The sequence below is a fragment of the Trichosurus vulpecula genome, chromosome 1 (genome assembly GCF_011100635.1).
Source record: "Trichosurus vulpecula isolate mTriVul1 chromosome 1, mTriVul1.pri, whole genome shotgun sequence".
NCBI lineage: Eukaryota > Metazoa > Chordata > Mammalia > Diprotodontia > Phalangeridae > Trichosurus > Trichosurus vulpecula.
In genome coordinates this window covers 491,395,427-491,411,187 of record NC_050573.1, presented here as the reverse complement: position 1 = coordinate 491,411,187, position 15,761 = coordinate 491,395,427, and the positions used below count along the sequence as shown (strand labels likewise).

At 38.4% G+C, this 15,761-nt stretch overlaps 3 protein-coding genes across 3 annotated transcripts; all 3 read right to left on the bottom strand.

Moving 5' to 3' along the window:
* Positions 1 to 603: 603 nt before the first annotated feature.
* On the bottom strand, positions 604 to 1,185 carry LOC118840441 (interferon tau-2-like). The gene has a single exon (XM_036747955.1). It carries the CDS (start codon positions 1,183 to 1,185, stop codon positions 604 to 606), a length of 582 nt encoding a protein of 193 aa, XP_036603850.1.
* A 3,686-nt stretch (positions 1,186 to 4,871) lies between these two features.
* On the bottom strand, positions 4,872 to 5,453 carry LOC118840434 (interferon tau-2-like). Its single transcript, XM_036747941.1, has one exon. The coding sequence runs from the start codon at positions 5,451 to 5,453 to the stop codon at positions 4,872 to 4,874; it is 582 nt and encodes a 193-aa protein (XP_036603836.1).
* A 3,683-nt stretch (positions 5,454 to 9,136) lies between these two features.
* Positions 9,137 to 9,718, bottom strand: LOC118840427 (interferon tau-2-like). Its single transcript, XM_036747931.1, has one exon. It carries the CDS (start codon positions 9,716 to 9,718, stop codon positions 9,137 to 9,139), a length of 582 nt encoding a protein of 193 aa, XP_036603826.1.
* Positions 9,719 to 15,761: the final 6,043 nt, after the last annotated feature.

Genomic DNA, 15,761 nt, shown 5'->3' with positions numbered 1-15,761 from the left:
CTCCACAGCTTTGTCTCCACCTGTATTTCAACAATGGCTCTATCCTTCCTTTAGACTGTGACACACCTGAGGGCACAGTGACCATTTCATTTGGCAGCTGTATATATCCAGTGAGTAGCACAGTGCTTGAACGTAAGTGATCATTAGTAAGTGCTTGTTGAATTGCATTCTTGCGATGAATCTTCTCTGAACTCTTCTGGATTATTAAATCAGTCTTTTCACATGAGGTTTCTTAATAAAATAGCTTTATAAGTCAAAGGGTTCTTTGAAAGAACACAATTTGTGTTAGAAATATAACAATTGACAACAAGTTCAATAGAAATACTCCAAAAAAGTCCCCTTTCCATGAACTTTAAATATAAATATTAGCGTAAGAATAAATGTAAATAAAACCAATAAGCATAGCGAAAATAAATGGAAAGTTGTGAAGTTTAACGTGTTCAGTTATTGAAGAGAGATGCTGATTCTCTGTGTCGACATTCCATTCAAAAGAGTCATAGCAACATATTGTTTTGAAATCATTCGTTGAATAGAGATGATTTCCAATTGATTTAGAAAGCATTCTTTCTAGTGATTGACTACTTAATTTTAGGAAGCAGCCATTTATTTGAAGAACTGAAAATCAATTTTTTTCTTCCTCAATTCCTGAGAATATAGTTTGTTCATAAACAGAAGGAGCTTCCTGCCCTCTACTCTCACAATCTCCCAGGCACAGTGGCTGTATTCTTTAGCTTGTAGGTACTGGCTTATTCCTTGGAAGCAGCTCTCCAGGGCCAAGCTAGGGTTCTGATTGCCCAAGGAAGGCTCTTCCCATTGCATATCCTGCCCAACACACCTCTCTAGCTGTTCCAGCTGCCGATGCAGTCCCATGAGCAACCGCCTGAGCTGGGTCTGATTCCAAGTCTTAGGAGTGCTATTCTGCCTAAAGATGGTGAAGGTGTGCTGGAGCATCTCATGAAGAATGACTGTGCCATTTTCCCTCTGGAGTTGGCTACCTTCCATGGCTTCCTTTGGGAAGTGGAAGTTGGTCCTGTCCTTCCAACACGGCACCAGGGAAAATGTGCTCATTTGGTGCAGAAGTGAGAAGTCTGCCTTCAGGCCTTGAGTCAGGTCACAGTCCAGAGAGCAGAGGGTGCTGGAGCAGAGCATCATCAGGGCAACTGGCAACAATATCCAGGAGGACATGGTGATGCTGAGCATAGTTTTGGGCTTGGTGAGCTGGTAGACCAGTGAGGCTGTGTGTCAAGAGCCTTGTGTTGTCTGACTTCTAGGCCACCCATCCTTAAATAGTGTAGAGTGCAATTTTCACACTCATGTGGGATTTCTCTTCATTTGTATGTTCTGTAAGTTGGTTTTTTGTCACAAAATGTTGCTCCTATATTTGAGAAAGTGAAAGCAAGCCTACTCTTGGAGAAGATCGATAAAAAAAAGCTGTTCGTACACTTAAAAGAGACTTAAAGGTTTTGTGACCACATCGGTGACTTAGATTATTGGAACTGAAACCATGTATACTCTTGGGGAAGATGCACAAAAGAAACTCTTGGTACACTTAAATGAGACTCAAATGTTTCAGGAACACATCGGTGACTTTGATTTTTGGAAGTGAAACCATGTGTACTCTTGGAGAAGATCGGTAAAAGAAGCTCTTGATACATTTAAATGGGACTCAAATGTTTTGTGACCGCATCGGTGACTTAGATTTGAGGAAGTGAAACCATGTCTACTCTTGGAGAAGATCTCTAAAAAAAGCTCTTGGTACACTTAAATAAGACTCAGATGTTTTAGAAACACATCGGTGACTTAGAATTGAGGAACTGAAACCATGTCTACTCTTGGGGAAGATCCACAAAAGAAGCTCTTGGTACACTTAAATGAGACTCAAATGTTTTGTGACCACATCGGTGACTTAGATTATTGGAACTGAAACCATGTCTACTCTTGGGGAGGATCCACAAAAGAAGCTCTTGGTACACTTAAATGAGACTCAAATGTTTCAGGAACACATCGGTGACTTTGATTTTTGGAACTGAAACCATGTCTACTCTTGGAGGAGATCTGGAAAAAAAGCTCTTGGTACACTTAAATAAGACTCAGATGTTTTAGGAACACATCGGTGACTTAGAATTGAGGAACTGAAACCATGTCTACTCTTGGGGAAGATCCATAAAAGATACTCTTCGTGCACTTAAATTAGACTCAAATGTTTTGTGACCACATCGGTGACTTAGATTTTTGGAACTGAAACCATGTGTACTCTTGGAGAAGATCGGTAAAAGAATCTCTTGATACACTTAAATGAGACTTAAATGTTTTGTGACCACATCTGTGACTTAGATTTTTGGAACTGAAACCATGTGTACTCTTGGAGAAGATCGGTAAAAGAATCTCTTGATACACTTAAATGAGACTTAAATGTTTTGTGACCACATCGGTGACTTAGATTTTTGGAACTGAAACCATGTCTACTCTTGGAGAATAATCATAGAAGAAGCTCTTGGGACTCTTAAATGCGACTCAATTGTTTTAAGAACATATCGGTGACTTAGATTTTTGGAACTGAAACCATGTCTACTCTTGGAGAATAATCATAGAAGAAGCTCTTGGGACTCTTAAATGCGACTCAATTGTTTTAAGAACATATCGGTGACTTAGATTTTTGGAACTGAAACCATGTCTACTCTTGGAGAACATCCGTTAAAGAAGCTCTTGATACACTTAAATGAGACTCAAATGTTTTGTGACCACATTGGTGACTTAGATTTTTAGTAGTGAAACCATGTTTACTCTTGGAGAACATCCGTAAAAGAAGCTCTTGATACACTTAAATGAGACTCAAATGTTTTGTGACCACATTGGTGACTTAGATTTTTAGTACTGAAACGATGTCTACTCTTGGAGAAGATCCGTAAACGAAGCTCTTGGTACACTTAAATGAGACTCAAATGTTTTAGGAAGACATCGGTGACTTATATTTGTGGAATTGAAACCATGTCTACTCTTGGAGAAGATCCGTAAAAGAAGCTCTTGGTGCAATTAAAAGAGACTCAAACGTTTTAGGAACACATAGGCGACTTAGATTGTTGGAACTGAAACAACATACAGTCTTTAAGAGGATGCACAAAAGGAGGTCAGCCATTTTATTCAACACAAAGGGGAATAAAGTAAGGGAGCACACACAACAGCTGGTGACCCAAATAGAGACTGAATCACAGAATTCTAAACAGTTATGTGAAAGAGTAAATTAGAGAAACATTTAGTAAAGTTATGAAAGACAGTGTTAATGATGAGATAATACATCAGCATTTCTTTATTTCCTATAAAGGAAAGCTCCCTGGCATATGATAGCCAAACTCCAGAACTCACATGTTAAGGAGAAAATGTTTGCAAGCAGCCAGAAAGAAACAATTCAACTAGTATAGAGCCGTAGTTAGGATAACACAAGATATAACAGCTCCTACATTAAAGGATCCGAGTGCTTGGAGTCCTATATTCCAGAGGACAAAGGGTCTAGGATTACAGTTAAGACTGACCTACCAAGCAAAAGTGAGTATTATCCTTTGAGGGAATATAGACATTTAATGAAATAGAGGACTTTCAAGTATTGCTGATGAAAAGACCATAGATGAATACAAAAATTTCACTTTCAAATACAAAGCTTAAGGGAAGCCTAAAAAAGGTAAAATAGGAAAGAGCACATAGAAGGGATTCGATAAGGTTAAACTGTTTATATTCCTACATGTGAAGATGATACTTGTAACTCCGAAAAAATTTCTTATTACTAGGGTAGCAGGTAGAGGCCATGGGTGTGAGTTGGATATGATGGGATAATATCTAAAAAAAAAATAAGGAGTAAGAAAGAAGAAAGTACTGAGAGAAAGGGAAAGGGATATACCGAACAGGACAATGAACTTTTGCAGTGGAGAGTAAAATGGGCTAGTTTTGGTGGGGTGCACTTTGATTTTATTCTCACTGAACTGACTCAAAGAGGGAGTACCTTACAGACTCATCTGGGTATAGAAATTGATATTAACGTACAGGAAAATAAGAGGAAAAGGGGGGATGAGAGAAGGCGGAGGAGGGCTGATATAAAAGAGGGCTGATGGGGGAGACAGGAGTAGAAGAAAAACCCTGGTAAGTGTGTAAAGGGGAAAGAAGAGTGAGAGTGAGACTGACAATGAGAGACCTAAGCCAAAGGGGATGGAAATTTTAAGTCACTTTATTTCCATAATTACAATGTCCTTTCCAGAAATGTCATAATCATTCCATAGCTCCACAGCTTTGTCTCCACCTGTATTTCAACAATGGCTCTATCCTTCCTTTAGACTGTGACACACCTGAGGGCACAGTGACCATTTCATTTGGCAGCTGTATATATCCAGTGAGTAGCACAGTGCTTGAACGTAAGTGATCATTAGTAAGTGCTTGTTGAATTGCATTCTTGCGATGAATCTTCTCTGAACTCTTCTGGATTATTAAATCAGTCTTTTCACATGAGGTTTCTTAATAAAATAGCTTTATAAGTCAAAGGGTTCTTTAAAAGAACACAATTTCTGTTAGAAATATAACAATTGACAACAAGTTCAATAGAAATACTCCAAAAAAGTCCCCTTTCCATGAACTTTAAATATAAATATTAGCATAAGAATAAATGTAAATAAAACCAATAAGCATAGGGAAAATAAATGGAAAGTTGTGAAGTTTAACGTGTTCAGTTATTGAAGAGAGATGCTGATTCTCTGTGTCGAAATTCCATTCAAAAGAGTCATAGCAACATATTGTTTTGAAATCATTCGTTGAATAGAGATGATTTCCAATTGATTTAGAAAGCATTCTTTCTAGTGATTGACTACTTAATTTTAGGAAGCAGCCATTTATTTGAAGAACTGAAAATCAATTTTTTTCTTCCTCAATTCCTGAGAATATAGTTTGTTCATAAACAGAAGGAGCTTCCTGCCCTCTACTCTCACAATCTCCCAGGCACAGTGGCTGTATTCTTTAGCTTGTAGGTACTGGCTTATTCCTTGGAAGTAGCTCTCCAGGGCCAAGCTAGGGTTCTGATTGCCCAAGGAAGGCTCTTCCCATTGCATATCCTGCCCAACACACCTCTCTAGCTGTTCCAGCTGCCGATGCAGTCCCATGAGCAACCGCCTGAGCTGGGTCTGATTCCAAGTCTTAGGAGTGCTATTCTGCCTAAACATGGTGAAGGTGTGCTGGAGCATCTCATGAAGAATGACTGTGCCATTTTCCCTCTGGAGTTGGCTACCTTCCATGGCTTCCTTTGGGAAGTGGAAGTTGGTCCTGTCCTTCCAACACGGCACCAGGGAAAATGTGCTCATTTGGTGCAGAAGTGAGAAGTCTGCCTTCAGGCCTTGAGTCAGGTCACAGTCCAGAGAGCAGAGGGTGCTGGAGCAGAGCATCATCAGGGCAACTGGCAACAATATCCAGGAGGACATGGTGATGCTGAGCATAGTTTTGGGCTTGGTGAGCTGGTAGACCAGTGAGGCTGTGTGTCAAGAGCCTTGTGTTGTCTGACTTCTAGGCCACCCATCCTTAAATAGTGTAGAGTGCAATTTTCACACTCATGTGGGATTTCTCTTCATTTGTATGTTCTGTAAGTTGGTTTTTTGTCACAAAATGTTGCTCCTATATTTGAGAAACTGAAACCAAGCCTACTCTTGGAGAAGATCGATAAAAAAAACCTGTTCGTACACTTAAAAGAGACTTAAAGGTTTTGTGACCACATCGGTGACTTAGATTATTGGAACTGAAACCATGTATACTCTTGGGGAAGATCCACAAAAGAAGCTCTTGGTACACTTAAATGAGACTCAAATGTTTCAGGAACACATCGGTGACTTTGATTTTTGGAAGTGAAACCATGTGTACTCTTGGAGAAGATCGGTAAAAGAAGCTCTTGATACATTTAAATGGGACTCAAATGTTTTGTGACCGCATCGGTGACTTAGATTTGAGGAAGTGAAACCATGTCTACTCTTGGAGAAGATCTCTAAAAAAAGCTCTTGGTACACTTAAATAAGACTCAGATGTTTTAGGAACACATCGGTGACTTAGAATTGAGGAACTGAAACCATGTCTACTCTTGGGGAAGATCCACAAAAGAAGCTCTTGGTACACTTAAATGAGACTCAAATGTTTTGTGACCACATCGGTGACTTAGATTATTGGAACTGAAACCATGTCTACTCTTGGGGAGGATCCACAAAAGAAGCTCTTGGTACACTTAAATGAGACTCAAATGTTTCAGGAACACATCGGTGACTTTGATTTTTGGAACTGAAACCATGTGTACTCTTGGAGAAGATCGGTAAAAGAAGCTCTTGATACATATAAATGGGACTCAAATGTTTTGTGACCGCATCGGTGACTTAGATTTGAGGAAGTGAAACCATGTCTACTCTTGGAGAAGATCTGTAAAAAAAGCTCTTGGTACACTTAAATAAGACTCAGATGTTTTAGGAACACATCGGTGACTTAGAATTGAGGAACTGAAACCATGTCTACTCTTGGGGAAGATCCATAAAAGATACTCTTCATGCACTTAAATTAGACTCAAATGTTTGTGACCACATCGGTGACTTAGATTTTTGGAACTGAAACCATGTGTACTCTTGGAGAAGATCGGTAAAAGAATCTCTTGATACACTTAAATGAGACTTAAATGTTTTGTGACCACATCTGTGACTTAGATTTTTGGAACTGAAACCATGTGTACTCTTGGAGAAGATCGGTAAAAGAATCTCTTGATACACTTAAATGAGACTTAAATGTTTTGTGACCACATCGGTGACTTAGATTTTTGGAACTGAAACCATGTCTACTCTTGGAGAATAATCATAAAAGAAGCTCTTGGGACTCTTAAATGCGACTCAATTGTTTTAAGAACATATCGGTGACTTAGATTTTTGGAACTGAAACCATGTCTACTCTTGGAGAACATCCGTAAAAGAAGCTCTTGATACACTTAAATGAGACTCAAATGTTTTGTGACCACATTGGTGACTTAGATTTTTAGTAGTGAAACCATGTCTACTCTTGGAGAACATCCGTAAAAGAAGCTCTTGATACACTTAAATGAGACTCAAATGTTTTGTGACCACATTGGTGACTTAGATTTTTAGTACTGAAACCATGTCTACTCTTGGAGAAGATCCGTAAACGAAGCTCTTGGTACACTTAAATGAGACTCAAATGTTTTAGGAAGACATCGGTGACTTATATTTGTGGAATTGAAACCATGTCTACTCTTGGAGAAGATCCGTAAAAGAAGCTCTTGGTGCAATTAAAAGAGACTCAAACGTTTTAGGAACACATAGGCGACTTAGATTGTTGGAACTGAAACAACATACAGTCTTTAAGAGGATGCACAAAAGGAGGTCAGCCATTTTATTCAACACAAAGGGGAATAAAGTAAGGGAGCACACACAACAGCTGGTGACCCAAATAGAGACTGAATCACAGAATTCTAAACAGTTATGTGAAAGAGTAAATTAGAGAAACATTTAGTAAAGTTATGAAAGACAGTGTTAATGATGAGATAATACATCAGCATTTCTTTATTTCCTATAAAGGAAAGCTCCCTGGCATATGATAGCCAAACTCCAGAACTCACATGTTAAGGAGAAAATGTTTGCAAGCAGCCAGAAAGAAACAATTCAACTAGTATAGAGCCGTAGTTAGGATAACACAAGATATAACAGCTCCTACATTAAAGGATCCGAGTGCTTGGAGTCCTATATTCCAGAGGACAAAGGGTCTAGGATTACAGTTAAGACTGACCTACCAAGCAAAAGTGAGTATTATCCTTTGAGGGAATATAGACATTTAATGAAATAGAGGACTTTCAAGTATTGCTGATGAAAAGACCATAGATGAATACAAAAATTTCACTTTCAAATACAAAGCTTAAGGGAAGCCTAAAAAAGGTAAAATAGGAAAGAGCACATAGAAGGGATTCGATAAGGTTAAACTGTTTATATTCCTACATGTGAAGATGATACTTGTAACTCCGAAAAAATTTCTTATTACTAGGGTAGCAGGTAGAGGCCATGGGTGTGAGTTGGATATGATGGGATAATATCTAAAAAAAAAATAAGGAGTAAGAAAGAAGAAAGTACTGAGAGAAAGGGAAAGGGATATACCGAACAGGACAATGAACTTTTGCAGTGGAGAGTAAAATGGGCTAGTTTTGGTGGGGTGCACTTTGATTTTATTCTCACTGAACTGACTCAAAGAGGGAGTACCTTACAGACTCATCTGGGTATAGAAATTGATATTAACGTACAGGAAAATAAGAGGAAAAGGGGGGATGAGAGAAGGCGGAGGAGGGCTGATATAAAAGAGGGCTGATGGGGGAGACAGGAGTAGAAGAAAAACCCTGGTAAGTGTGTAAAGGGGAAAGAAGAGTGAGAGTGAGACTGACAATGAGAGACCTAAGCCAAAGGGGATGGAAATTTTAAGTCACTTTATTTCCATAATTACAATGTCCTTTCCAGAAATGTCATAATCATTCCATAGCTCCACAGCTTTGTCTCCACCTGTATTTCAACAATGGCTCTATCCTTCCTTTAGACTGTGACACACCTGAGGGCACAGTGACCATTTCATTTGGCAGCTGTATATCCAGTGAGTAGCACAGTGCTTGAACGTAAGTGATCATTAGTAAGTGCTTGTTGAATTGCATTCTTGCGATGAATCTTCTCTGAACTCTTCTGGATTATTAAATCAGTCTTTTCACATGAGGTTTCTTAATAAAATAGCTTTATAAGTCAAAGGGTTCTTTAAAAGAACACAATTTCTGTTAGAAATATAACAATTGACAACAAGTTCAATAGAAATACTCCAAAAAAGTCCCCTTTCCATGAACTTTAAATATAAATATTAGCGTAAGAATAAATGTAAATAAAACCAATAAGCATAGCGAAAATAAATGGAAAGTTGTGAAGTTTAACGTGTTCAGTTATTGAAGAGAGATGCTGATTCTCTGTGTCGACATTCCATTCAAAAGAGTCATAGCAACATATTGTTTTGAAATCATTCGTTGAATAGAGATGATTTCCAATTGATTTAGAAAGCATTCTTTCTAGTGATTGACTACTTAATTTTAGGAAGCAGCCATTTATTTGAAGAACTGAAAATCAATTTTTTTCTTCCTCAATTCCTGAGAATATAGTTTGTTCATAAACAGAAGGAGCTTCCTGCTCTCTACTCTCACAATCTCCCAGGCACAGTGGCTGTATTCTTTAGCTTGTAGGTACTGGCTTATTCCTTGGAAGTAGCTCTCCAGGGCCAAGCTAGGGTTCTGATTGCCCAAGGAAGGCTCTTCCCATTGCATATCCTGCCCAACACACCTCTCTAGCTGTTCCAGCTGCCGATGCAGTCCCATGAGCAACCGCCTGAGCTGGGTCTGATTCCAAGTCTTAGGAGTGCTATTCTGCCTAAAGATGGTGAAGGTGTGCTGGAGCATCTCATGAAGAATGACTGTGCCATTTTCCCTCTGGAGTTGGCTACCTTCCATGGCTTCCTTTGGGAAGTGGAAGTTGGTCCTGTCCTTCCAACACGGCACCAGGGAAAATGTGCTCATTTGGTGCAGAAGTGAGAAGTCTGCCTTCAGGCCTTGAGTCAGGTCACAGTCCAGAGAGCAGAGGGTGCTGGAGCAGAGCATCATCAGGGCAACTGGCAACAATATCCAGGAGGACATGGTGATGCTGAGCATAGTTTTGGGCTTGGTGAGCTGGTAGACCAGTGAGGCTGTGTGTCAAGAGCCTTGTGTTGTCTGACTTCTAGGCCACCCATCCTTAAATAGTGTAGAGTGCAATTTTCACACTCATGTGGGATTTCTCTTCATTTGTATGTTCTGTAAGTTGGTTTTTTGTCACAAAATGTTGCTCCTATATTTGAGAAACTGAAACCAAGCCTACTCTTGGAGAAGATCGATAAAAAAAAGCTGTTCGTACACTTAAAAGAGACTTAAAGGTTTTGTGACCACATCGGTGACTTAGATTATTGGAACTGAAACCATGTATACTCTTGGGGAAGATCCACAAAAGAAGCTCTTGGTACACTTAAATGAGACTCAAATGTTTCAGGAACACATCGGTGACTTTGATTTTTGGAAGTGAAACCATGTGTACTCTTGGAGAAGATCGGTAAAAGAAGCTCTTGATACATTTAAATGGGACTCAAATGTTTTGTGACCGCATCGGTGACTTAGATTTGAGGAAGTGAAACCATGTCTACTCTTGGAGAAGATCTCTAAAAAAAGCTCTTGGTACACTTAAATAAGACTCAGATGTTTTAGAAACACATCGGTGACTTAGAATTGAAGAACTGAAACCATGTCTACTCTTGGGGAAGATCCACAAAAGAAGCTCTTGGTACACTTAAATGAGACTCAAATGTTTTGTGACCACATCGGTGACTTAGATTATTGGAACTGAAACCATGTCTACTCTTCGGGAGGATCCACAAAAGAAGCTATTGGTACACTTAAATGAGACTCAAATGTTTCAGGAACACATCAGTGACTTTGATTTTTGGAACTGAAACCATGTCTACTCTTGGAGAAGATCTGGAAAAAAAGCTCTTGGTACACTTAAATAAGACTCAGATGTTTTAGGAATACATCGGTGACTTAGAATTGAGGAACTGAAACCATGTCTACTCTTGGGGAAGATCCATAAAAGATACTCTTCGTGCACTTAAATTAGACTCAAATGTTTTGTGACCACATCTGTGACTTAGATTTTTGGAACTGAAACCATGTGTACTCTTGGAGAAGATCGGTAAAAGAATCTCTTGATACACTTAAATGAGACTTAAATGTTTTGTGACCACATCGGTGACTTAGATTTTTGGAACTGAAACCATGTCTACTCTTGGAGAATAATCATAAAAGAAGCTCTTGGGACTCTTAAATGCGACTCAATTGTTTTAAGAACATATCGGTGACTTAGATTTTTGGAACTGAAACCATGTCTACTCTTGGAGAACATCCGTTAAAGAAGCTCTTGATACACTTAAATGAGACTCAAATGTTTTGTGACCACATTGGTGACTTAGATTTTTAGTAGTGAAACCATGTCTACTCTTGGAGAACATCCGTAAAAGAAGCTCTTGATACACTTAAATGAGACTCAAATGTTTTGTGACCACATTGGTGACTTAGATTTTTAGTACTGAAACCATGTCTACTCTTGGACAAGATCGGTAAAAGAATCTCTTGGTACACTTAAATGAGACTCAAATGTTTTAGGAAGACATCGGTGACTTATATTTGTGGAATTGAAACCATGTCTACTCTTGGAGAAGATCCGTAAAAGAAGCTCTTGGTGCAATTAAAAGAGACTCAAACGTTTTAGGAACACATAGGCGACTTAGATTGTTGGAACTGAAACAACATACAGTCTTTAAGAGGATGCACAGAAGGAGGTCAGCCATTTTATTCAACACAAAGGGGAATAAAGTAAGGGAGCACACACAACAGCTGGTGACCCAAATAGAGACTGAATCACAGAATTCTAAACAGTTATGTGAAAGAGTAAATTAGAGAAACATTTAGTAAAGTAATGAAAGACAGTGTTAATGATGAGATAATACATCAGCATTTCTTTATTTCCTATAAAGGAAAGCTCCCTGGCATATGATAGCCAAACTCCAGAACTCACATGTTAAGGAGAAAATGTTTGCAAGCAGCCAGAAAGAAACAATTCAACTAGTATAGAGCCGTAGTTAGGATAACACAAGATATAACAGCTCCTACATTAAAGGATCCGAGTGCTTGGAGTCCTATATTCCAGAGGACAAAGGGTCTAGGATTACAGTTAAGACTGACCTACCAAGCAAAAGTGAGTATTATCCTTTGAGGGAATATAGACATTTAATGAAATAGAGGACTTTCAAGTATTGCTGATGAAAAGACCATAGAGGAATACAAAAATTTCACTTTCAAATACAAAGCTTAAGGGAAGCCTAAAAAGGTAAAATAGGAAAGAGCACATAGAAGGGATTCGATAAGGTTAAACTGTTTATATTCCTACATGTGAAGATGATACTTGTAACTCCGAAAAAATTTCTTATTACTAGGGTAGCAGGTAGAGGCCATGGGTGTGAGTTGGATATGATGGGATGATATCTAAAAAAAAAAATAAGGAGTAAGAAAGAAGAAAGTACTGAGAGAAAGGGAAAGGGATATAGAGAACAGGACAATGAACTTTTGGAGTGGAGAGTAACATGGGCTAGTTTTGGTGGGGTGCACTTTGATTTTATTCTCACTGAACTGACTCAAAGAGGGAGTACCTTACAGACTCATCTGGGTATAGAAATTGATATTAACGTACAGGAAAATAAGAGGAAAAGGGGGGATAAGAGAAGGCGGAGGAGGGCTGATATAAAAGAGGGCTGATGGGGGAGACAGGAGTAGAAGAAAAACCCTGGTAAGTGTGTAAAGGGGAAAGAAGAGTGAGAGTGAGACTGACAATGAGAGACCTAAGCCAAAGGGGATGGAAATTTTAAGTCACTTTATTTCCATAATTACAATGTCCTTTCCAGAAATGTCATAATCATTCCATAGCTCCACAGCTTTGTCTCCACCTGTATTTCAACAATGGCTCTATCCTTCCTTTAGACTGTGACACACCTGAGGGCACAGTGACCGTTTCATTTGGCAGCTGTATATATCCAGTGAGTAGCACAGTGCTTGAACGTAAGTGATCATTAGTAAGTGCTTGTTGAATTGCATTCTTGCGATGAATCTTCTCTGAACTCTTCTGGATTATTAAATCAGTCTTTTCACATGAGGTTTCTTAATAAAATAGCTTTATAAGTCAAAGGGTTCTTTAAAAGAACACAATTTCTATTAGAAATATAACAATTGACATCAAGTTCAATAGAAATACTCCAAAAAAGTCCCCTTTCCATGAACTTTAAATATAAATATTAGCATAAGAATAAATGTAAATAAAACCAATAAGCATAGCGAAAATAAATGGAAAGTTGTGAAGAACCATAAAAGAAGCTCTTGGTACACTTAAATGAGACTCTAATGTTTTACGAATTCATCGGTGACTTGGATTTTAGGCACTGAAACCATGTCTACTCTTGGAGAAGTTCAGTAAAGGAAAGATTAGGAAAAGAAATGAGAGTAATGCAGGAAAATCCTGAAAAACCAGTCAATGACTTTTGAAAGGAGACCCAAAAAATACTGAAGAAAGTAACCCCTCAAGAAACAGACTAACCGAAATGGCAAAAGAGCTCGAAAAAGCCAATGAGGAGAAGAATACCTTGAAAGGAAGAATTAGCCAAGTGCAAAAGGATGTCCAAAAGACTCCTGAAGAAAATACCAGCTTCAAAATTAGATTGGAGCAAGTGCAAGTTAATGACTTCATGAGAAATGAAGATATTATAAAACAGAACCAAATGAATGAAAAAATAGAAGGCAATATGATATATCTCATTGGAAAAACCACTGACCTGGAGAATAGATCCAAGAGAGATAATTTAAAAATTATTGGCCTACCTTAAAGCCATGATCAAAAAAGAGCCTAGACATCATCTTTCAAGAAATTATGAAGGAAAACTGCCGTGATATTTTAGAACTAGAGGGCAAAATAGAAATAGAAAGAATCCACCGATCACCTCCTGAAAAAGATCCCAAAAAGAAAACTTCTAGGAATATTATAGCCAATTCCAGAGTTCCCAGATCAAGGAGAAAATATTGCTAGCAGCCAGAAAGAAACAATTGGAGTACTGTGGAAACACAGGATAAAACAAGATCTAGCAGCATCTACATTAAGGGATCAAAGGGCTTGGAATATGATATTCTGAAGGGCAAAGGAGCTAGGGTTAAAACCAAGAATCACCTACCCAGCAAAACACTCCAGGACAAAATATGGATTTTCAATAAAATAGAGGACTTTCAAGCATTCTTGAAAAAGAAAAGACCAGAGCTGAATAGAAAATTTGACTTTCAAATACATGAATCAAGAGAAGCATGGAAAGGTAAACAAGAAACAGAGATCATAAGGGACTTACTAAAGTTGAACTGTTTTGGTTACGTTCCAACATGGAAAGATGCTATATGTAACTCATGAAACCTAAGTATTAGGGTAGTTGAAGGGAATATACATACATACATACATATGTATATGTATGTGTATATATATAAATATATATATATATATATGTATATATAGGCAAAGGGCACAAGATGAGTTGAATATGAAGGGATGATACCCAAAAATAAATAAATACATTTAAGGGGTGAGAGAGAAATATATTAGGAGGAGAAAGGGAGAGTTAGAGTGGAGTAAATTATCTCGCGTAAAAGTGGCAAGAGAAAGCAGTTCTAGTGGAAGGGAAGAGGGGGTAGGTGAAAGGGAATGAATGAATCTTGTGCTCATCAGATTTGTCTTAAGGAAAGCATAACATACACACTCAGTATATTACCCTACAGGAAAGTAGCGGGGGGAAGGAGATAAGAGAGAGGAGATGATAGAAGGGAGGGCAGAACAGGGGAGGAGGTAATCAAAAGCAAACACTTTCGAAAAGGGCCAGAGTCAAGGGTATAAAATTGAATAAAGGGGGACAGGATAGGATGGAGGGAAATATAGTTAATCTTTCACAACATGACTGCTATGGAAGTGTTTTGCATAATGATACATGTGTGGTCTATGTTGAATTGCTTGCCTTTTCAAGGAGGGTCAGTGGGGAGAGAAGAGGGGAGAAGATTTGGAACTTAAAGCTCTAAAAACAAATGTCCCCCAAAAGTTGTTTTCACATGCAACTGGGAAATAAGATATATAGGCAATGGGGTATAGAAATCTATCTTGCCCTACAAGAAAGTATGGGGGAAGGGGATAAGGGGAGGGAGGAGTGGGATGACAGAAGGGAGGGCAGACTGGGGAAAGGGGCATTCAGAATATATGCCATCTTAGGATAGGGAAAGAGTAGAAATGGGGAGAAAATTTATAACTCAAAATCTTGTGGAAATCGATATTGAAAACTAAAAAATATTAAATAAATAAATAAAGAGGAAAAAAAAGAAAATAGGGGATAGTACTGCAAACAGTTTTTGCCAAAGCCCATAAAAGCCAATAATGGAATGTAAAGCTTCGATTTGCTCCACTAGGATTAAATTATTTGGAATCAGCACCTTGGCAACTAATCATATAAAGCTGACTTTCTGTCCTGGAAACAATTTCCATCCCTTCTGAGGATTTTCAAATAAAAGAAAGTGAGATTTATAAAGGAACAAAATTTCTGTATGGAACTTTTAAATCACAAGAATTTTATTTTCTCTCCATCAAAAATATCTTGATGGTAAAATGCATGATAATTGCATCGAAAATAAAAGTAGAGAATGAGTTTTTCCCTCCTTCTGGCCAAGAAAAGGAAATTCAATGGAAAGAAACCTATAGCAGTTAGCTCAGCAACTCAGGGTGCCCATTGAAAGTTAAAATACGGGGCCTGGATTGCAGGCAAGAAAAAGAGCTGTATCAAGGGGCTGGAATGGATAGCCAAGGGAGACATTATAAACTGAAAAGAAAGGAAAATTAACACATTTATGCTCAATCGCAATCTAATGACATACCAAGGTAGGCTATTTGTGTGGACACCCTACAACTTCCAGTAGCAATCTGAGTGTTTCACATGTTTGCAATTCTCTAGGCAAAACCCATGGCCCCTGGCTTTGGGCATTTACAGGAGGTTGGAGGTTTGGCTTTGGTTCCAGGCTAGAGGAGAGA